The following is a 24,554-nucleotide window of genomic DNA, read 5'->3' as shown; positions in this document are numbered from 1 at the left end:
ATTTACCCACATCAAACCATATCATTTTTGAAAAGCAGATACCCTAGGGTATTTAAAATGCTGGTATTTTAACACTTTTCATGCACTAATTCAACCACCAGTCTTTGTCACACTTTTGGGTAGTCATTTTTTTGTGTTATTTTTCACACACATTGTACTTTAGACATGGATTCTCAGCTCCTGTTATGTGTTACTGCCAAAGAAGACCCCAATATGTGTTCACCAACATCTCTTGAGTACAGTGATACCACTTATGCATAGGTTTGTTGGCTTGTTTTGGGGGTACAATGCCAAACGTCTGACATGTGTTTGTGATTTTATTTCCACATTTAACATATCTTCTTTGCCTATCGTCTTTTTGGGGGCCTTTTTACATACACAAATATATTTGCTTGCCATGAATGTGCATATATTGGAAAAGTTGACACCCCAAGGTATTGTATATGGAGTGTTTTGATGCCTTTGATGCGTTTTAGCCAATAAAATTAGAGAAAGTGTATGGTGGTAATTTTTCAATTTTACACACACATTGCTTTTTGACTATGATTTAGGAGAGCTTGTTGTAAGTTATTGCAAGAAGGTTGTTTTCTGCAAGACCCCCTGAGTACACTCATGCTGTCTTTGCATAGGTTTGACAGGGGTTTTGGTAAAATACAGCACCAATTTTAGAACTTATAAAAAATAGAACAGTGACATGTAAAACTCTGGCACTTTAAAAGTAAAAAACAAAAACAAACAAACTCATTAAAAGTAAATATAACCAACCCCCCCAAAAAAAACACACAACGGCAAATGTAAAAAAATAAAATAAATTACCAGTGTGTGATGCCGCTTGAAGCAGTCCCCAATGCAGAGTTCAGGCTGTCCAGGGCAATCAGGACAGTAAAATGTGGTGTCCCCTCTCTGCCCCTTCTTGGTACAGACTCTGCATTTTGTTGAGGCTTCTGCTTTGCGGCATTAGGCGGGGGGTTAAAAATAAAATGAGTAGCCCCAACTCCCATCACCGCCCAGGGAGCAGGTGCATCTTGGTACAAAATCCCCAAAATGATCTGGAGCTTAAACTGTAAAAAAGTCAGTTTCATTCCGGGGTTTGCTTTTTTGAACAACAAAAAAGCCTTGTGGGTTGCAATCTGCATTAAGTAAATTGCAAACCTTTTTGTACCAGGCTGTTGTCCTCCACATAATTAGGTAGGGCTGCAGCAGCTGATCTGCCAGATCAACCCCACCCATATGCCGGTTATAAGCCTTGATGCACACTGGCTTCCTTATGCTCTCAGTTCTGCCACGTACAGAGACCTCTACAGTCCTCTCATTGTGGATGGTGGAAAGAAGGTACACATCATTCTTGTCTCTCTACTTAAGTGCCAACAGCTCCTCTTGGCGCAAAGCTGAGGTCTCCTCCCTTTGTAGCCTGGTGCGTGCAAGTTGTCCTGGGAAACCTGTGGGGTTCTTTTTAATTGTACCGCAAGCTACTGTATCAAAGCAATACAGTAGCTTGAACAAAAGGACACTTGTATAAAAATTATCTACATACAAGTGGTACCCTTTGTTCATTAGGGGTAATATCAGGTCCAAGACAATCTTGCTAGTGGTTCCCATGTGTTCTGGGCAACCTGGAGGGTCAAGGTGGCTATCCTTTCCCTCATAAACCCGGAAGGCCTGATTTATCCAAACATATATTCCTTTCAGGTGTATAAGCCTCTGCAAACCTGGCAGCAAAGTGAGTAATCAGTGGGCGGATTTTATACAGCCTGTCAAACTGGGGATGCTCCCCAGGGGGGAACAGAATGTTGTCGCTGAAGTGCATGAAATGTAGAATAATTTCATACCTCTTCCTCGACATACTCTGGGGAAAAATGGTGGTAGAGCAAATGGGGCTACTGCTCCAGTAGGAGCGGATGGAGGGTTTGTTTATAATGCCCATCAGCATAGTCAATGCCCAGAATTTTTTAAATTCTGGCACATCGATGGGGGCCCATTGCTGCTTTGCCAAAAAAGTGCCAGGCTTTGCAGCACGGAACTGATGGGCATATAAATAAGTTTGGGCGACAAAGTTCCCCAGTACATCAACGCCCAGAAACACCTCCATAAACTGCTGGGGGCTAAATCCTGCCACATCCACATTGATGCCAGGATTTTCTGTGAAGGGTGGGATATCTGGCATTACCCACCCTTCAGAAGCAATGGCAGCTGGAGCAACACATCTCCTTCTGGCAGGGGGGGGGGGGGGGGTAGCAGCCACAGATACATCACTATCAGTTGAGACTGTATCTAATGATGTATCTGAGCATATGGCAGGGTCAAAATTGGGGTCTGAGTCCGACATAGAGGCGTCTGACTCTGACGCAAGGATGGCATATGCCTCCTCAGCACTATATGTTCTCTGTGACATGATTTATTTTTATCTGTCACAGAGAAAATAATTGCTAAAAAAAATCAACACAAAATGTAAATTTAAATTAACTAAATGGCTCTGAAAAGAGCCTTTGGGTCTCACAAGAAAAATCCTAAAAAAAAAAAGAACCCCTAAAAAAATGCACAGAGCAAAAAAGTACTTTTGTGCAAGAGCCAGTGATTTATAGTGATCACTGGCAAGCTAGGGGTTAATGGCTCTGAAAAGAATCTTTGGGTCTCAAAATTTTTAAACTAATATAACTAACTAAATCTCTCTCTCTCAACACAGATCTCTCTCTCTCCATCAAAAACGCAAGTGAGGAGAGGGAGGGAGATCCACACTGATCAGTGTCAATATTTACTAATATTGACATGATCAGACAAATGGGATATTCTATTATTATAAATAAAATTATACAGCAAGCTCAGATGAGGCAGGCTAGGGACACCCCCAGAAGCCCCATGATGCACTGGGCATTGCCATCTTTGAAGCCACATGGGGGAGGGGGCTATATGGGGTATATTGGGCTATTGTAATCAAATATATATATTTGTTTTTTTTTATGTTTTGTTACTTTACTAAGTGCCTCGACCCACCGAGGCACTTAGCACACTTACAGAGCATCAGAAGCCTGCCCGATGGCTTCTGATGCTCTGCCTGACTGCTGGGCTCCACTTGGAGTCAAACTGGAAGTGATCGCTCCGTGGGAACGCTCAAAATGGAGCCCAGCAGTCAGGAACAGTATTACAGGATGCCTCAACATTGAGGCATCACTGCAATACTGTTTGAGTGGCTTCCTGCGCTCAGATTACCCCCCAAGTAAAAAAAAATATAACACATGTTCCATAGTGAAGCGGTCCCACCCGTTCCCGCCCCTGTGCACGCCCCCCCCCCGCCATGTGCACTTCCGGCACCCCTGCACCCAATCCCACCCCCCTCTGGCATATATCCACCAGCGATAAGCTGCCCACCCACCTCCCTGCAATGGCTCCCACCCACCAACGATCGGCACCATCGCTGGCCGATGCAGAGAGTGTCCCTCAATATCGAGGCATCACTGCAATACCTTGAAAGCGGCACAATTGCTTCCACCGCTTGAAACCCCAGAGGACGTGCCAGGAACGTCCTTGGTCTTTAAGGGTATTTTTTTGTAGGATGTTCCTGGCACGTCCTCGGTCGCAAAGGGGTTAAAAAGAGAAAATTATTGCGTGTGTTACGGAAAGAGGCTGGTCGCGTGCACAAGCGCGTATTCCCCAAACAACAACTAGACAAACTAGTTGTAACTAGGAGTACAACAAAGTTTAAAGAGAGAATAATTCCACTAGTATATTATCAAACTTAAACTCTACTTACTTCACAAAGTGTTCAAAATAATAATAAAAAAATATTTTGTTCCCATTCATTCATTCATTAAAGTTTATTAATTCAACTAAGGAACTCACACTCATACAGTCGCAAAGGCTGAGAATTAAAACCACTTGAACTTAAATAGTCAACGGTATAAGAATACAACAAGAAGAGTCTGCAGGGACTCAGATCAGTCTTCGAAATACTGTTGAGAGAATGATTCAAGGTACTTCCACGAGTAATTTAATTTAGTTAATAGAGTAGAAAAATCTGAATTTATTCCTTTTCTTTTTTTACACATTATGTGCTGCAATTGTCTTGATAAGTTTACTACAATGTTGAAGTATAATATAATAAGAAGAGTCTGCGTGGACCTAGATTAGTTCTTTGAATTATTCTTAAGAGAATGAACCTAGGTTTCATCTGTATGAGTATTCCAATTTTGGTAATGGAATAAGAAAAACTGTATTTACTTTATCCTTTATTTCTGTACACTGTTAAAAAAAAAAAACAAAAAAAAAAAACACTTGAACTTTGTGGTTTGCATAATAGCCATTAGATAAATATGTTTACTATTAAATATCCTCAATCCGTTGTAAGTTTTAAGTAAACTAAGCCCTTACAATCCGAGGGCTGCATTATTTTTACATATCATAGTAAAGGATTAGAGGATATCAGTTAAACTATTAAGTAATCTGATTTTTACCACAGGAGTAAGCAAATTAAAAAGGACAACAGGAGAGACAAAGCTGCCCCTGCTGGACCCCTGACGCGCGTTTCACGAACGCTTCCTCAGAGGGGGTCTAACGTGAAACGCGCGTCAGGGGTGAAACGCGCGTCAGGGGTCCAGCTAGTTTGTCTAGTTGTTGTCTAATGTCTCAGTGAGTAATCCACTCCAGGTTTTGCTTCTCTACACAATTTGAATTCTAGTATTTAGAATATTATTTTTAAGAGTAAACATACATAAAACCTGGTATTATTTCCATAACTCTACTCCCCCCAACCCCTTGTCTCTAAATAAGGCGTATTCCCCAAAGTCAGTTAAGGAGAGAAAAAGAAAAAAAAATGCTTCAAACACTCCTGTTGAGCGCTAAGTGAGTGACGTCATGTCATTCTGTGAACTAGTACATGAAATCGTGATCATTTCATATTGCAAAAATGTTTTGTGTATGTAATCTGCTTTATATTGTTTGTATGTAGATAATTATGTATGTATGTGATGCTATTTGTATGGAGATGCAGCTAAATGAGTGTATGTTCATGTATGTCTATGTGAGTCAATGTAAAATCTTCCCCTTTGGTCGGCTACTTATCCATGATGATTCTGTTGTAAACGTGACTTCTCCCAGGTGTGTTTACAAACACTCAGACAAAAAGCAGAGGACCAACGTGTTTCATCCTGTCCAGGGCCTTTGTCAGCCATATTATGGTATGATATGGCTGCAGCTTGTGACAGCCTCAGGGTCTGCCCTCAGCTTTTACTTCATATAGTTAATACAAGTATCTGTTTGGTCTAAACTAAAGTATTGCTGGTGACTACATAAGATTTTTAAATGTACTGGACATTTTAATGCAGAAGTTGAATTCTCTGATATGTACACACAATTTTTGCATTTGTGTCTTTTTGTATTGACCCAAAGATGTAACGCTGTAGTGCTAGGGCTGGGGACACTAGCTTATTTTATATATATATATCTATATATATATATATATATTATGTTATATATATATATATATATATTATATATATATATTATATATATATATATATATATATATACTAAATAAATAATATATAAATTATATATATATATATATATAAATTTGATTTCATATTGAATTTGAGGCCGCGAGAAGCCACGCCCAAGTCACACCCTGTCAGGAATTCACCTGTAACCTCCCACTTACGTGTCATACCTATTCCTGCCTTTAAATTCCAGCTACGCCCTGTTCCTAGTGCTTAGTATTTGTTTAGTTATCCTACATGAACTACTAGCTCCTGAAGTTCTTGTTTCCTGAACTTTCCTGTTTGCTGAACCTCCAAGTTCTATTATACAACTAAGCCTGTCATATACGGATTACAACTTGTACAGCGTCAGTTGCTGTGAACACTTTGAAGCCTGTTATAAGGATTACAAAATAGTGCAGCTCCTGCCTCTGTGTGCACACAAGCCTGTTTGTTATATCGGAGTGGTTCTCACTCTTCAAATTCACCAACTTGCAGGAATTTCTACACAAACTAACAACCTGTTACTGTTCACCTTCCTCCTAAGTACTTTGTTATTACCTGAAGATCTTATTGGGAATCTCTTCTGTGTTATTATTCTGATCGCTATAACACGAGTTCGGCGTGTGACGTCACCTGTCACTCACCGCCGATGAACAGTGCCGCCCAGTGTTCCGCGCTCAGGACAGTGTAAGGAACGCTGCAGCACAGCGCGAGTCTGTCTTGATCATCACAGAATAAGAAGGGGTGACTAAATAAGAGGAGTCCTAACTTTCTGTCTTAACTTACTCCTTGAGAGCCATACTCGCAATTGTATACTTATACAAAGACTGCCTAAATTACTGCTTCTAAACCAGATTGTAATTCCATATTCGTTACAATCTGCTATTATTCTCTGTATCAATTCCACTGGGTAATGTAGCTATTGAACTCTCAATTTCAATAACAATTAACTCAGTGGTACAAACTTATATTGATCTACAGCTGTGATCACATATTTCCTAGTTAAAACGTAGGAATAAGAATAGATAGGGTCAGTCCCTGACATAATACTAAGCCATGACCACTGATCCAGTAGATCTCTCCCAATTTGTCTACGCTTTCTCCCAGAGAGTGGATAACATGGGGATTGCTCTTAAAGAGCTAGAAATTGAAAACCAATCACTTAGAAGGGTCATTAGAGATTCATTATCACAGAAACCTGAGACAACCCCAGAACCTACAGTTTCACTGCCAGAACCTTTTGCTGGGAATAGGAAACTATATAGACAATTCAAGACCGCATGTCAATTACTATTTGGACTAAAGCCAAGAACATACTCCACAGAGAGAGTGAAAGTTCTTACTGTGATTTCCTTCCTTAGGGGTGAACCCAGAGTCTGGGCTGATGCCACATTTGAAACTAATCAACCTATTCTTGGTTCATTGGACGCCTTCTTTAACCAAATGGATGAATTATATCTTGATTCGGATGCACAGTTATCAGCTGAAACAGCAATGCGTAATCTGAGGCAAGGAAAACGCGTAGTGGAAGAATATATCACCGAGTTCAAGCAATATGCTCGTGATTCCCAATGGAATCCCATTGCCCTACGCAATCAGTTTCGTCTTGGCTTAGCTGACAACATAAAAGATGAATTGGCTCGAGTTGACTTACCCAAGACTTTGGAACCATTAATATCATTAGTCATCCAGATTGACAGGAGACTACGTGAGAGGAGATCTGAGAGAGGACATTTCGAGTCAGTCCCCAAACCGATATATTCACCTTCATCCTCCACCACTCACTCAAGATCAGTTCCAGAGCCAATGGAAGTTGGCTTAGCAAGAACTCCTTTGACACTTCAGGAGAGGACCCGCAGGAGATTGAACATGCTATGCATGTATTGTGCCAATTCATCCCATACCATCACGGAATGTCCACTCTTGCAAAAATCTAAGAAAAGTAAGTGTTATTCTTTATCAGCAATACCCCTTGCCTCACTATCTCACACTTACTGTAAAATTTCTATGTCTTTGCAGTGGGACCTCCGAACTCTTCAAACTGACGCCATTGTCGATACTGGAACCTATGGAAATTTCATTGACATTTCCACTGTAAAATCTAATAAAATACCCTGTGTGATTAAGCATTCACCAGTTGTCATTAGAGTTATTGATGGAAATTCTATAGCTAGTGGTCCGATTACCCATCAAACTATACCTCTTCTACTTACTACCTCTGATGGTCATTCAGAGCGAATTGAGTTTGATGTGTTACCATCACCACTCTTCCCTATAGTTCTAGGTGTCTCATGGTGTAAGATACATAAACCCGAAATTGATTGGTCCTCCTTACGGGTAAATCTCAACTAACCTTATTGTCAGCAACACTGCTATGTTAAACACTCCTTACTCTCACTTCCATTAGGTGAACCCCAACTTCCGGGAGTGTACTCAGAATATAGTGATGTCTTCAGTAAAGTGGAAGCAGAAACACTTCCACCGCACCGTATCTACGACTGTCCTATTGACATCAAACCCGGCTCTTCGATACCGTTTGGGAGACTTTACCCTTTATCAACTCCAGAACTCGAACATCTGAAACTGTATCTCGAGGAAAATATCCGTAAGGGTTTCATCCGACCTTCGACATCTTCCGCTGGAGCTGGAATGTTTTTTGTAACAAACAAAGACGGTTCTCTACGACCCATCATAGACTATAGAGAACTAAACCAGCGCACTATAAAAAACCGCTATCCTCTTCCTCTAATCCCAGAGCTCATAGAACGTCTGCAAGACGCGACTATCTTCACTAAATTAGACTTAAGAGGAGCTTACAATCTAGTGAGAATACGTGAAGGAGACGAATGGCTGACAGCTTTCAGGACCAGGTATGGTCTCTTTGAGTACCTCGTCATGCCATTCGGGCTCTGTAATGCCCCAGGAACTTTTCAACACTTCATCAACGATGTGTTCCGAGACCTTCTCGATGTCTGTTTAGTTATATACCTCGATGACATCCTTATATACTCTAAATCTGAAGAAGCACATGTGAGACACGTACGACAAGTCTTATCTCGCTTAAGAACACACAGATTATACGCTAAACTAGAAAAATGTCAATTCCACACTACTTCAATATCTTTTCTAGGATATAACATCTCACCGAATGGCATCAGTATGCAACAGGATAAAGTGGAAACAGTAAGGAATTGGAAAGAACCAAGGTCTAGAAAAGAACTTCAGCGGTTCTTAGGGTTTACAAATTATTATCGAAAATTTGTCAAAGACTTCTCCAAGATTGCGAAACCTCTCACAATTCTAACAAGTACACTTACCAAGTTTCATTGGACAACAGAAGCTGCTTCTGCTTTTCTTCAACTTAAAGATAAGGTAACATCAGCTCCTATTCTCCTTTTCCCTAACTCCGAACACCAATATATACTAGAAGTTGACGCTTCCGATTTCGCTATTGGGGCAATATTATCTCAGAAGTCTGCTCCAACAGATCCTATGCATCCTGTCGCATTCTTTTCAAAAGTCCTTAGCCCTTCGGAAATTAATTACCCAATAGGTGAGAAAGAACTCCTAGCAATCAAAAAGGCTTTAGAGAATTGGAGACATTTATTGGAAGGAACTAAACTTCCCATTATTATATATACCGACCACAGGAATCTCGCTTACCTTCAAAACAGCAAGACCTTATCCGCTAGACAGGTTCGTTGGAGCCTTTTCTTTACAAGATTTAATTTCCATATTGTTTACAGACCATCATCTAGGAATGGGAAGGCTGATGCCTTATCCAGGAAAGAACTACCTCCGGAATACCATTCACAAACCTCTTCCTTAATTCCACCCGAAAAATTCTTAGGACTTACATCATACCTTACAAAATCTATCAAGGATTCATACAGTGGTGATACGGATTTACCAAGTTATGATTTACAAACCAGTTCAGATGGGTTGTTGCTACACTTGGGAAAGGTTTATGTACCACAGAGCATAAGACCAATGCTATTGGACCTTCATCATGAATCCCCTCTTGCTGGTCATCCAGGAGAAAGAAGAACCTTAGAATCTATCTCACGTTTATATTGGTGGCCATCTATGTCACAGTCTATCAAAGAACACGTCTCAACTTGTAACATATGTGCTACATCTAAAAGTACTAAATCATCTCCAGTGGGGTTCCTAATGTCTCTACCCATTCCATCTCAACCTTGGACACATGTTTCATTGGATTTCATAGTAGACCTACCCAGATCCGCAGGAATGAACACAATTCTGGTCGTAATCGACCTTTTCACTAAAATGGCACATTTTATACCATTCAATAAGTTACCAACTGCATCGGAAACCGCCAAGCTTTTCCTAGATAATATAGTTCGCCTTCATGGTTTCCCCAAAATCTTAACTTCGGATCGAGGGACTCAATTCACTTCTCGATTTTGGAGGTCATTAACCACCCTGTTACAGATGGATCATCGGTTTTCCACATCTTTTCACCCACAAACCAATGGACAGGTGGAAAGGGTAAACCAGTGGTTGGAACAATATCTTCGTTGTTTCTGCTCATATAAACAGGAGGATTGGATGACCTATCTTTCCATGTCAGAATTCGCATTTAACAATTCACAAAACTCATCCACAAAATGTTCACCATTCTTTGCGAATTATGGGTACCACCCAACATCTTATCCAGCAACTGGGCCTTCTACTGGCACATCCACGGGTTGTCCCACTGCAAATGATTTCGCTGCTAATCTTCGGAAAAATTTTGACATGTTAAAAACCAACATAACTACCGCTCAAGAAAAACAAACCTATTATTACAACCTACGTAGAAGACCGGCTCCTTCTTACAAGATAGGTGATTACGTCTGGCTATCTACAAGGAACCTGAAACTCAAGATACCCAGTAAGAAGCTAGGAGGCCTGTTCATTGGACCGTTCCGAATAAGTCGTATAGTTAATCCAAACGCACTTACCTTAGAACTGCCTACTTCACTCAAAATTCATCCCACCTTCCACATATCTCTGCTTAAACCATATAAAACAATGAGATGTCAGGATATGGTTCTCCCACCTACAACATCTTTACCGTCCTCCGAGGAGTTCGAGGTGGCCTCAGTTAAAGACTCCAGAGTCCACAATGGGCAGCTGCAGTATCTTATCAGCTGGAAGGGCTATCCCTCCGAGGATGACTCGTGGGAACCTTCATCGAATGTTCATGCTCCGGACAAGGTGTCACTCTTCCATCGGCGTCATCCGGATCGCCCTGCTCCTTGACGTTCCTTTGTCTCTCCTTGGGGAGGGGTGATGTCAGGAATTCACCTGTAACCTCCCACTTACGTGTCATACCTATTCCTGCCTTTAAATTCCAGCTACGCCCTGTTCCTAGTGCTTAGTATTTGTTTAGTTATCCTACATGAACTACTAGCTCCTGAAGTTCTTGTTTCCTGAACTTTCCTGTTTGCTGAACCTCCAAGTTCTATTATACAACTAAGCCTGTCATATACGGATTACAACTTGTACAGCGTCAGTTGCTGTGAACACTTTGAAGCCTGTTATAAGGATTACAAAATAGTGCAACTCCTGCCTCTGTGTGCACACAAGCCTGTTTGTTATATCGGAGTGGTTCTCACTCTTCAAATTCACCAACTTGCAGGAATTTCTACACAAACTAACAACCTGTTACTGTTCACCTTCCTCCTAAGTACTTTGTTATTACCTGAAGATCTTATTGGGAATCTCTTCTGTGTTATTATTCTGATCGCTATAACACGAGTTCGGCGTGTGACGTCACCTGTCACTCACCGCCGATGAACAGTGCCGCCCAGTGTTCCGCGCTCAGGACAGTGTAAGGAACGCTGCAGCACAGAGCGAGTCTGTCTTGATCATCACAGAATAAGAAGGGGTGACTAAATAAGAGGAGTCCTAACTTTCTGTCTTAACTTACTCCTTGAGAGCCATACTCGCAATTGTATACTTATACAAAGACTGCCTAAATTACTGCTTCTAAACCAGATTGTAATTCCATATTCGTTACAATCTGCTATTATTCTCTGTATCAATTCCACTGGGTAATGTAGCTATTGAACTCTCAATTTCAATAACAATTAACTCAGTGGTACAAACTTATATTGATCTACAGCTGTGATCACATATTTCCTAGTTAAAACGTAGGAATAAGAATAGATAGGGTCAGTCCCTGACACACCCTCTCCGCCCCAATTTAAAAAGTGTCTAGGAATCTTCTGGGCAAAAGGTGGCAACCCTACCCGGATTGCTTTCCAAGCAATTTTTCCCCTCTCCCTCCTTTCCTTGTGTATAATGGCTGCGCGTGTGCTCCCGAGCCCCGTCCCCGCCTCCTTGTGTGCTCACTGACACTTTCATCACAGGATCTGGAGCACGCACCAGCGATGGGCTGCCCACCCGCCTCCATGCATTGGCTCCCAAACATCAAATTAATTGCTGAATCAGTTTGCCACAAGAGATATATTTGGACTTTAGGGGGCGAGTAAAAAATTATTATTCATGCACAACCAATTATCTCTGCCAGAAATCTATTATATCAAATTCGGAATTAAAACCGAACGGAAATAGACACTTGACTTTGTGTATCCAATATCTACAAAGAACAGAAAATGTGTCTCCGCCTCTGGGCAATCTTTTGATCTGTTCGATCGCTTTCCATTTGATGTACTGACATCCTTCCTATGTATTTCTAGGAAATGTCTGGAGAGGGCAGAACACGCTCTCTCTCTCTAGAGATATAGGAGAGGTGTTCCCTAATACGGGTGCCTACTTCTCTAGTAGTTCTACCCATATAGGATTTGTGACACTGGGTGCATTCTATCAAATAGATGACATACAGACTTTTGCACTTAATGCATCCCTTGGTATTAAATTCCTCACCAGAGTAATTAGAGGTATACTTTTTAGAGACCTGAACATGGTCACAAGAAGTCTATGTTCTTCTGCCACATCTGTATGTGTCATTGTGATGTAGCCAAGAGCTCTGGGACTTATTGTCTCTTAAAAAACTGGGAGAAAGCATATTTCCAAGGGAGACATTATTTGTAGCTACAACCCTTATCAATAGTACCGCTCAGTTGCTTATCACCTATAGGTATAGGCAGATTTCTATTGAAGATTCTACAAACCTGCCCATATTGGTTGGAGAAGGAAGTTACAAATTTGGGTTTAGTCTGATTGGTCAACATGTGAATCCTGTCTGCTCGCAAAATTGATCAATCTTGCCCAAAGAAGTACTCTTTAAACCATGTAAGTTGGAGGAAAAGGGACATGAAACCCCAAATTTTTCTTTCATTATTCAGAAAGAGAATACAATTTACTTCTATTATCAAATTTGCTTTCTTCCCATATTATTCTTTTTGAAGCAATACCTAGGTAGGTAGTGTGCACATGCCTGAAGAACTACATGACAGGAAATAGTGCTGCCATCTAGTGCTCTTGCTAATGTATAACATTGTTGCAAAACTGCTGCCATATAGTGCACACTCCTGAGCTTACATGCCTGGTGTTCAACAAAGGATAGCAAGAAAACAAAGAAAATTTTATAACAATAGTAAAATGGAAAGTTGTTTAAAATCACATGTTCTACCTGTATCATGAAAGAAAAATGTTGGGTTTTATGTCCCTTTAATGAAAAACTCTTTTGCTGATAAACTAGTGCAAATTTTTATTAACATAATTATGTTATCAAAAAACCTAAAATATATTAAATAAATAAATAAATAAAATGGATACATACTTACCAATAATCTACCAGGTAACTTAATCCCACGTGTCCTGCTATAGAAGCAACTGTAGCAATGTGTCCCCGGTTTTTCTTCATCATTGCAGGCAAAAACGATTTGGTAGTCTTATAAAAAAAGAGAGTATGTTGCTTAACTAAACTTAATACATAGAGAATGCCTATTAATTAAAGTTATATATGGGTATGTGTGTATCTATCTATCTATCTATCTATATCTATATATATATATATATATATATACATACATACAATGGCGTTCAAAAGTTTGGGGTCAGTTAGAAATTTCTTTCGCCTAGATTACGAGTTTTGCTTTAGAGGCTGTGCCGTGCTAACGAGCAGTTTATGCTCACCGCTCACTTACAGACAGCGCTGGTATTACAGGTTTTTACAAACCCAGCTTAACCGCAAAAAAGTGAGCGAAGAGCAAAATTTTGCTCCACATCTCACCTCAATACCAGGGCTACTTACGTTAGCGGTGAGCTGTTAAAACGTGCTTGTGCACGATTTCCCCATAGGAATCAATGGGGGAGAGCAGGCTGAAAAAAAAACACCTGCAAAAAAGCAGCGTAAAGCTCCTAACGCAGCCCCATTGATTCCTATGGGGAAATACATTTATGTCTATACCTAACACCCTAACATGAACCCCGAGTTTAAACACCCCTAATCTTACACTTATTAACCCCTAATCTGCCGCCCCCGACATCGCTGATACCTACATTATATTATTAACCCCTAATCTGCTGCTCCGGATACCGCTGACACCTACATTATACTTATGAACCCCTAATCTGCTGCCCCCAACATCGCCGACACCTACATTATATTTATTAACCCCTAATCTGCCGACCCCAATGTTGCCGCAACCTAACTACACTTATTAACCCCTAATCTGTCGCCCCCAACGTCGCCACCACTATAATAAACATATTAACCCTTAAACCTAAGTCTAACCCTAACCCCCCTAACTTAAATATAATTTAAATAAATCTAAATAAAATTACTATCATTAACGACATTATTCCTATTTAAAACTAAATACTTACCTGTAAAATAAACCCTAAGATAGCTACAATATAACTAATAGTTACATTGTAGCTATCTTAGGGTTTATTTTTATTTTACAGGCAAGTTTGTATTTATTTTAACTAGGTAGAATAGTTATTAACTATTTAATAATTACCTAGTTAAAATAAAGACACATTTACCTGTAAAATAAAACCTAACCTAAGTTACAATTACACCTAACACTACACTACAATTAAATTAATTACCTAAATTAAATACAATTAATTGCAATTAAATAAAATTATCTAAAGTACAAAACAAACAAACACTAAATTACAGAAAATAATAAAGAAATTACAAGATTTTTAAACTAATTACACCTAATCTAATCCCCCTAACAAAATAAAAAGCCCTCCCAAAATAAAAAAAACCCTACCCTACACTAAATTACAAATAGCCCTTAAAAGGGCCTTTTGCAGGGCATTGCCCCAAAGCAATCAGCTCTTTTACCTGAAAAAAAATTACAATTCCCCCCAACATTAAAACCCACCACCCACACAACCAACCCTACTCTAAAACCCACCCAATACCCCCTTAAAAAAAACTAACACTAGCCCCTTGAAGATCACCTTACCGGGAGACGTCTTCACCCAACCGGGCAGAAGTGGTCCTCCAGACGGGCAGAAGGGGTCCTCCAGACGGGCAGAAGTCTTCATTCAGATGGCATCTTCTATCTTCATCCATCCTCTTCTTTCCACGGCCGACGACTGAATGAAGGTTCCTTTAAATGACGTTATCCAAGATGGCGTCCCTTCAATTTCGATTGGCTGATAGAATTCTATCAGCCAATCGGAATTAAGGTAGAAAAAAATCCTATTGGCTGATGCAATCAGCCAATAGGATTGAACTGGCATTCTATTGGCTGATTGGAACAGCCAATAGAATGCCAGCTCAATTCTATTGGCTGATTGAATCAGCCAATAGGATTGAACTTTAATTCTATTGGCTGATTGCATCAGCCAATAGGATTTTATCTATCTTAATTCCGATTGGCTGATTTCTATCAGCCAATCGGAATTGAAGGGACGCCATCTTGGATGATGTCATTTAAAGGAACCTTCATTCAGTCGTCGGCTGTGTAAAGAAGAGGATGCTCCGCGTCGGATGTTTTGAAGATGGACCCGCTCCGTGCAGGATGGATGAAGATAGAAGATGCTGTCTGGATGAAGACTTCTGCCGGTCTGGAGGACCACTTCTGCCCGGTTGGATGAAGACTTCTCCCGGCTTCGTTGAGGACTTCAGCCCGGTTGGGTGAAGACGTCTCCCGGTAAGGTGATCTTCAGGGGGTTAGTGTTAGTTTTTTTTAAGGGGGGATTGTGTGGGTTAGAGTAGGGTTGGTTGTGTGGGTGGTGGGTTTTAATGTTGGGGGGTATTTGTATTTTTTATTTACAGTTAAAAGGGCTGATTACTTTCGGTCAATGCCCCGCAAAAGGCCCTTTTTAGGGCTATTTGTAATTTAGTGTAGGGTAGGGCTTTTTTATTTTGGGGGGCTGTTTTATTTTTTAGGGGTATTAGATTAGGTGTAATTAGTTTAACAATCTTGTAATTTGTTTATTATTTTATGTAATTTAGTGGGGGGTTTCATACTTTAGACAATTTTATTTAATTGTAATTAATTGTATTTAATTTAATTAATTTATTTAATTATAGTGTAGTGTTAGGTGTAATTGTAACAGGTTAGGTTTTATTTTACAGGTAAATTTGTCTTTATTTTAACTAGTAGTTATTAAATAGTTAATAACTATTTAATAACTATTGTACCTAGTTAAAATAAATACAAACTTGCCTGTAAAATAAAAATAAACCCTAAGATAGCTAGCTTAGGGTTTATTTTATAGGTAAGTATTTAGTTTTAAATAGGAATTATTTAGTTAATTGTAGTAATTTTATTTAGATTTATTGTAATTATATTTAAGTTAGGGGGGTTAGTGTTAGACTTAGGTTTAGGGGTTAATACATTTAATATAGTGGCGGCGACGTTGGGGCGGCAGATTAGGGGTTAATAAATGTAGGTAGGTGGCGGCGATGTTAGGGACGGCAGATTAGGGGTTAATCATATTTAACTAGTGTTTGTGATGCGGGAGCGCAGCGGTTTAGGGATTAATATATTTATTATAGTGACAGCGATATCGGGTTCGGCAGATTAGGGGTTAAAATATTTATTTTAGTGTTTGCAATGTGGGGGGGGCTCAGTTTAGGGGTTAATAGGTAGTTTATGGGTGTTAGTGTACTTTTTAGCACTTTAGTTAAGAGTTTTATGCTACGGCGTTGTAGTGTAAAACAGTTAACTACTGACTTTTAAAAATGCGGTACCAGGCTTGACAGGAGAGGGTCTACCGCTCACTTTTTGTCAGACTCGTAATACCGGCGCTATGCAAGTCCCATTGAAAATCTAGGATACGCAATTGACGTAAGTGGATTTGCGGTATTTCCGAGTCTGACCAAAAAAGTATGCGTTACACCTCCAAGACTCGTAATACCAGCGGGCATTAAAAAGCAGCATTGGGACCGGCCAACGCTGCTTTTAAACCGTAACGCACAACTCGTAATCTAGGCCTTTGTTTTTTGAAAGAAAGGAAGATTGAAAAAAGTGTTATGGACAGACAAATCTAAGTTTGAGGTTTTTGGATCACAATGAAGAACATTTGTGAGCAGCAGACCAAGGGGCCGAATTATCATTGTGCAAGCAGACATGATCCGATATTGCGGATCATGTCCGCTGCACATCGATAAATGCCGACAGCATACGCTCTGCACCAGTACTTCTTGTCTTTAGACCGCTGCTTCATAACTTGTGTTTCCAGCGAGCCTGAAGGCTCCCCAGAAACACGGGGCATCAAGCTCCATACAGAGCTTAATAAATATGCCCCCAAATGTAAAAATGCTGAAGGAGAGCTTGATGCCATCTGGAGCTAATGTGATGGTCTGGGGGTGCTTTGGTGGTGGTAAAAGGGACCTTGAAGAAGAAAGGCTATCGTCCCATTTTGCGATGCCATGCCATACCCTGTGGACGGCATTTGATTGGAGCCAATTTCCTCCTACAACAGGACAATGACCCAAAGCAAAGCTCCAAAATATGCAAGAACTATTTAGGGACGAAGCAGTAAGCTAGTATTCTGTCTTTAAAGGGACAGTCTAGTCAAAATTAAACTTTCATGATTCAGATAGGGCATGGAATTTTAAACAATTTTCCAATTTACTTTTATCATCAAATTTGCTTTGCTCTCTTGGTATTCTTTGTGGAAAGCTAAACCGAGGTAGGCTCATATGCTAATTTCTAAGTCGTTGAACTGCCTCTTAACGTTGACAGTTTTTGACAGTTATACACCGCTAGTTCACGTGTGTCATATAGATAACAGTGTGCTCACTCTAGTGGAGCTATTTAAGAGCCAGCACTGATTGGCTAAAATGCATATCTGTCAAAATAACTGATATAAGGGGGCAGTCTGCAGAGGCTTAGAAACAAGATCATCACAGAGGTAAAAAGTGTATTAATATAAGTGTTGGTTATACGGAGCTTGATAAATCGGCCCCTATATATAAACCGTAATAACACTGACATCCAAAATTTGGGCTGTATCACATTCGTGGCAAGTTTGGGATGCCATTTTAGATTTTTCTCTTGATGTAAATTCAGTTACACAATAAAGTTACACCGTATTTAATGTAGAAGCTTTAATAAATTTGGGAGAATGTGATTTATGAAACAAATAAAAAAAAATCCCAAATGGGTGCACTCACAAGTAAGATGTCACTATATAGATGAATAGTGCAAATAGGCAGGCTGGATGTTAAAGCCACCAGCTGGTTGATGCTCCCAGCAACAACCTCCAGGGGAATTTCTCCTTAGACACGAGAGTCTCCAATATCCGGCCAGAAGCAATCAGACGAAATCCAGCAGACACTTTCCACAAACAGTACACTGAAAATGTCTCACAATCCCATCTGACACAGCTATGAGATTGTGACACATTTGCAATGTACTACTTGGTTTTCCCACACCTTAAGAGGAGCTGCCCTGGTGACTTTGATTATTCTTCTGGATCAGACACAGGGATTTTTCTTTTATTCAAATTATTGTGTGTAGTATAGTGCCCCTTTTGTTTACTTTGTATACAAATTGACTTTGATATATATGTATCGTATTGTATGTGAATTGGCATGTGTGTATGTGTATATGTATACAGTATGTATGTGCACACATAGGGGCATATTTATCAAAATGCGAGTGGACTTGATACGATGAAGCGTATCATGTCCGCTGCACATCAGCATACGCTGTTGGCATTTATCATTGCACAAGCAGTTCACCAGAACTGCTTGTGCAATACCGCCCTCTGCAGAGTCGCGGCCAATCAGCCTCTAGCAGGGGGTGTCAATCAACCCAATCATATTCAATCGGGTTGATTTCTGTCCGCTGCCTCAGAGAAGGCGGACACGTTATGGAGCAGCGTTCTTTAAATTGCGGCTTCCTAACTTCTGTTTCCAAACAAGGGTCATCAAGCTCAATTTGGAGCTTAATAATTCGGCCCCATAGAAACATTGTTTCATATAATATTTTAGATATAAAATGTATGTAAACATCTACATATAAAATATATTAAATATTTAATTATGATATATTATTATATATTAAACTAATAACGATTTTATAAATATGCTATTGCATAAAATGAAGAATAATATTTTGACTAAACATAGGAGTTTGAGGAATGTAAATGAAATATTTTCTTAATTAATTTTTAAATATATTTGTGTTTCTTCTGTGGTTCAGTTGATCACTGATGAAGACCACATGCACAGTTCTTTATACCATAGCATAAGAGTTGCTAAGCAACTATTTCTGGGGTGCAAAAGTTTGTGTTAAAATTACATATTTGCAAAAATGTTAAACCTAAGTAGGAGTATGATTACTAAGGGGCCGAGTTATCAACCAGTGAATCGGCCCCAATGCATCTGTTTCCGCGCGAGCCTTCGCTGCTCCTTAACTCGTCCGCAACCTCTGAGGCGGCGGACAGCAATCCACCCGATCGCATACAATTGGGTTTATTGACACCCCTTGCCAGCAGCCAATTGGCCACAAATCTGCAGGGGGCGGTATTACATAAGCATTTCTAGTGAAATGCTTGTGAAATGATAAATGCTACCAGCGTATGCTATAGGCATTTATCGATGTGCGGCGGACATGATCGGCGCACTACAGCGGATCATGTCCGTCCATACATTGATAATTCGGCCCCTACATCTGAAATAATTATCAGGTGCTCGTAAAAATAGAATTGGAAAATATGTAAGACTGCAAAATGGAAGTACTTTACACCAGCCAAATATAATAATGCTTTTTTTTTGGGTATGATTTTAATGTATGAAATGTAAACTCAGCCTTAGTGATTTTCTTTCAAGTTGGCTATTTCAGCCAACTTAACACAGGTTGATTTAAAGTCGGTACAATTTCACACCCATGTGAGTAGACCCATTTGCCAGTTGCTGTTTAGAGATCAGTGGAACAAGTAACAAATTGGTAAGTTCTACATGCTAATTCTGTTACTCGCTTTCTTATTTTACTTTTTGGAAAACCACAAATACATGCTGTTTAAAAACATATTTTTATGCAAAAACTGATATTACCCAGAAATGAGCAAGAATGTTGACATGAAAAGTCTTTTCAATCTGATGATCTTGGAGCTGAAGAAATTCTGTACCAAACACCACTCCTGCATTATTTATCAAGATATAAACATCTCCAACCTCTTGTTTCACCTAAGTCAGGTAAAAGAAATCAGTATTATATGTATGTATATGCGAAGAAAGAAAAAAGTAAAGCATTGGGTAATTCCCTATCTTAGAAAAGTAAATGGACACCATTGGCCCCAAAAAACGGAAACATTTACATTTTAAGGCACTTGTTCACCTTTGGGACAGAAATGATTTATCTTCCTATCTTAAACATCCGCATCTGTACAAATATGTATGTATGTATGTATGCTGAGGGGAATTGGAGTTTTATATACTTACCAAAAACATCTCATTGTATTGAAGAGATTGTGCTAAATAAACTATCGCCTAGATTTAGAGTTTGGAGTTAGCCGTCAAAAGCAGCGTTAAGGGGTCCTAACGCTGCTTTTTAACGCCCGCTGGTATTTAGAGTCAGGCAGGAAAGGGTCTACCGCTCACTTTCTTTCCGCAACTCGAGGCTACCGCAGATCTCCTTACGTCAATTGCGTTTCCTATCTTTTCAATGGGATTTGCCTAACGCTGGTATTACGCGTCTTGGAAGAAGTGAGCGGTAGAGCCTCTACCGACAAGACTCCTACCGTCAAAAAAAGTCAGTAGTTAAGAGCTTTATGGGCTAACGCGGGAACATAAAGCTCTTAACTACTGAGCTATACAGTACACTAACACCCATAAACTACCTATGAACCCCTAAACCGAGCCCCCCCCCACATCGCAAACCTTATAATAAAATTTTTTAACCCCTAATCTGCCGCTCCGGACACCGCCCCAACCTACATTATCCCTATGAACCCCTAATCTGCTGCCCCTTACATCGCAGACACCTATATTATATTTATTACCCCAAAATCTGCCCCCCCCCCCAACGTCGCCGCCACCTACCTACACTTATTAACCCCTAATCTGCCGACCGGACCCCGCTGCCACTATAATAAATGTATTAACCCCTAAACCGCCGTACTCCCGCCTCGCAAACAATATAATAAATTGTATTAACCCCTAATCTGCCCTCCCTAACATCGCAGCCACCTACCTACAAATATTAACCCCTAACCTGCCGCCCCCACCGTCGCTGCTACTATAATAAAGTTATTAACCCCTAAACCTAAGTCTAACCCTAACCCTAACTCCCCCCTAAGTTAAATATAATTTAAATTTAACTAAATAAATTTACTATAATTAAATAAATTAATCCTATTTAAAACTAAATACTTACCTATAAAATAAACCCTAATATAGCTACAATATAAATCATAATTACATTGTAGCTATTTTAGTATTTATATTTATTTTACAGGCAACTTTGTATTTATTTGAACTAGGTACAATAGCTATTAAATAGTTAATAACTATTTAATAGCTACCTATTTAAAATAATTACAAAATTACCTGTAAAATAAATCCTAACCTAAGTTACAAATACACCTAAACTACACTATCAATAAATTAATTAAATAAATGAACTACAATTAGCTAAACTAAAATACAATTAAATAAACTAATCTATAATACAAAAAACAAACACCAAATTACAGAAAAAAAATTACAAGAAGTTTAACCTAATTACACCTAATCTAAGCCCCCTAATAAAATAAAAAAGCCCCCCAAAATAATAAAATGCCCTACCCTATTCTAAATTACAAAGTAATCAGCTCTTTTACCAGCCCTTAAAAGGGCTTTTTGCGGGGCATTGCCCCAAAGTAATCAGCTCTTTTACCTGTAAAAAAAAATACAACCCCCCCAACATTAAAACCCACCACCCACATATCCCTACTCTAATCCACCCAAACCCCCCTTAAATAAACCTAACACTAACCCCCTGAAGATCTCCCTACCTTGAGTCGTCTTCACCGAGACAAATTCTTCATCCAAGCGGGGCAAGAAGAGGTCCTCCATCCGGTAGAAGTCTTCATTCAAGCGGCGTCTTCTATCTTCATCCATCCGGAGCGGAGCAGAGCCATCCTCTTCAACCGACGGACTAATGACGAATGACAGTTCCTTTAAGGGCCATCATCCAAGATGGCGTCCCTCGAATTCCGATTAGCTGATGGGATTCTATCAGCCAATCGGAATTAAGGTAGGAAAAATCTGATTGGCTGATTCAATCAGCCAATCAGATTGACGTTCAATCCGATTCGCTGATCCAATCAGCCAATCGGATTGACCTCTCATTCTATTGGCTGTTCCATTCAGCCAATAGAATGCGAGGTCAATCCGATTGGCTGATTGGATCAGCCAATCGGATTGAACTTCAATATGATTGGCTGATTGAATCAGCCAATCAGATTTTTCCTACCTTAATTCTGATTGGCTGATAGACTCCTATCTTGGATGACGTCCCTTAAAGGAAGTGTCATTCGTCGTTAGTCTGTCGGTTGAAGAGGATGGCTCAGCGTCGGCTGTATGGAAGATGGCTCCGCTCCGGATGGATGAAGATAGAAGACGCCGCTTGGATGAAGACTTCTACCGGATGGAGGACCTCTTCTTGCCCCACTTGGATGAAGACTTCTAGCAGAAGGAGGACCTCTTCTTGCTCCGCTTAGATGAAGAATTTGGCTCGGCTGGGTGAAGATGACTCAAGGTAGGGAGATCTTCAGGGGGTTAGTGTTAGGTTTATTTAAGGGGGGTTTGGGTGAGTTAGAGTAGGGGTATGTGGGTGGTGGGTTTTAATGTTGGGGGGGTTGTATTTTTTTTACAGGTAAAAGAGCTGATTACTTTGGGGCAATGCCCCGCAAAAAGCCCTTTTAAGGGCTGGTAAAAGAGCTGATTACTTTGTAATTTAGAATAGGGTAGGGCATTTTATTATTTTGTTTTTTTTTAATTTTATTAGGGGGCTTAGATTAGGTGTAATTAGTTTAAACTTCTTGTAAAAATGTTTTATTTTCTGTAATTTAGTGTGTTTTTTTTGTATTATAGGTTAGTTTATTTAATTGTATTTTAGTTTAGCTAATTGTAGTTAATTTATTTAATTAATTTATTGATAGTGTAGTGTTAGGTGTATTTGTTACTTAGGTTAGGATTTATTTTACAGGTAATTTTGTAATTATTTTAACTAGGTAACTATTAAATAGTTATTAACTATTTAATAGCTATTGTACCTAGTTCAAATAAATACAAAGTTGCCTGTAAAATAAATATAAATGCTAAAATAGCTACAATGTAATTATTATTTATATTGTAGCTATATTAGGGTTTATTATATAGGTAAGTATTTAGTTTTAAATAGGATTAATTTATTTAATGATAGTAAATTTATTTAGTTAAATTTAAATTATATTTAACTTAGGGGGGTGTTAGGGTTAGGGTTAGACTTAGGTTTAGGGGTTAATAACTTTATTATAGTAGCGGCGACGTTGGGTGCGGTAGATTAGGGGTTAATAATTGTAGGTAGGTGGCGGCAACGTTGGGGGGGCAGATTAGGGGTAATAAATATAATATAGGTGTCGGCGATGTTAGGGGCAGCAGATTAGGGGTTCATAGCTATAATGTAGGTTGCGGCGGTGTCCGGAGCGGCAGATTATGGGTTAATAATATAATGTAGGTGTCAGCGATAGTGGGGGCGGCAGATTAGGGGTTAATAAATGTAAGGTTAGGGGTGTTTAGACTCGGGGTTCATGTTAGGGTGCTAGGTGTAGACATAAATGTGTTTCCCCATAGGAAACAATGGGGCTGCGTTAGGAGCTGAACGCTGCTTTGGGGATATTGTGCACGAGCACGTTTTAACAAGCTTACCGCTACCGTAGGCAACGTTGGTATTGAGGGTTGAAGTGGAGCTAAATTCTGCTCTACGCTCCCTTTTCTTAGGCTAATGCAGCCATTCAGACAACTCTAAATAACAGCGTTGTCTTAAGGGTGCGCTGGAAAAAAAGGAGCGTTAGCACCGCGGGTCTTTACCGACAAAACTCTAAATCTAGGCGTATGTTTCTGTTTATGTTGCAAGGATATGGATGAATTTTATTATATATATTTTAGATTTGTCCTATTATTTATATACTTGCATGTATTTTGTTCATGGCAATCTTTATAACACATATTTACAAATATGAGAAAGTGAGAATGCTTCAAAATAAATGGAAAGATTACTGTTAAAGGATAGGTTACTATAGTGATGGTCAACTTCCTAACACATGGTGGCCAGAGATCAATAGTTTAGAAACCTTAAAGGCTGTATATAAATGTATATTATGTGGTAGTTGGATATCAAAAAGCGCCTAACTAAAGGCTATGGGAAGTGGGTCTAGGTGACGGATATTTCTATCTGTCTATAAATGATGATTTCACTTATAAAAGTGACCGATGTAGAATTGTCCAATTTGCTATACTACATCTATAAGTGACCAGTGCAAAGTGGCTATGTTAGACAAATTTGGCTGGTTTATTTGACAATTACAATATTAAATATAAACAATCTAGTTAAACATGGATCCATGTAGTAAAAGCATTTAAAAATGACGATCAATAATCATATTAAAATCATATTAAAATCACAATAAGTTGACAAATGTTCTGATTAAAATTACAGG

At 39.5% G+C, this 24,554-nt stretch overlaps 1 protein-coding gene across 1 annotated transcript in view; it reads right to left on the bottom strand.

Annotated features, from left to right (window-relative positions):
* LOC128648114 (17-beta-hydroxysteroid dehydrogenase 13-like) overlaps positions 1 to 24,554 on the bottom strand; it is a 186,142-nt gene that overhangs the window by 86,932 nt on the left and 74,656 nt on the right. Inside the window, 2 exon segments of the mRNA XM_053700773.1 lie at positions 13,232 to 13,338; positions 19,927 to 20,058. Coding sequence (XP_053556748.1) covers positions 13,232 to 13,338; positions 19,927 to 20,058 — 239 coding nt within the window.

Source organism: Bombina bombina, chromosome 2 (assembly GCF_027579735.1).
Source record: "Bombina bombina isolate aBomBom1 chromosome 2, aBomBom1.pri, whole genome shotgun sequence".
In the NCBI taxonomy this organism is placed as follows: Eukaryota; Metazoa; Chordata; class Amphibia; order Anura; family Bombinatoridae; genus Bombina; species Bombina bombina.
The sequence above is the reverse complement of the archived record's forward strand: the minus strand, read 5'-3'. Positions and strand labels throughout refer to the sequence as shown.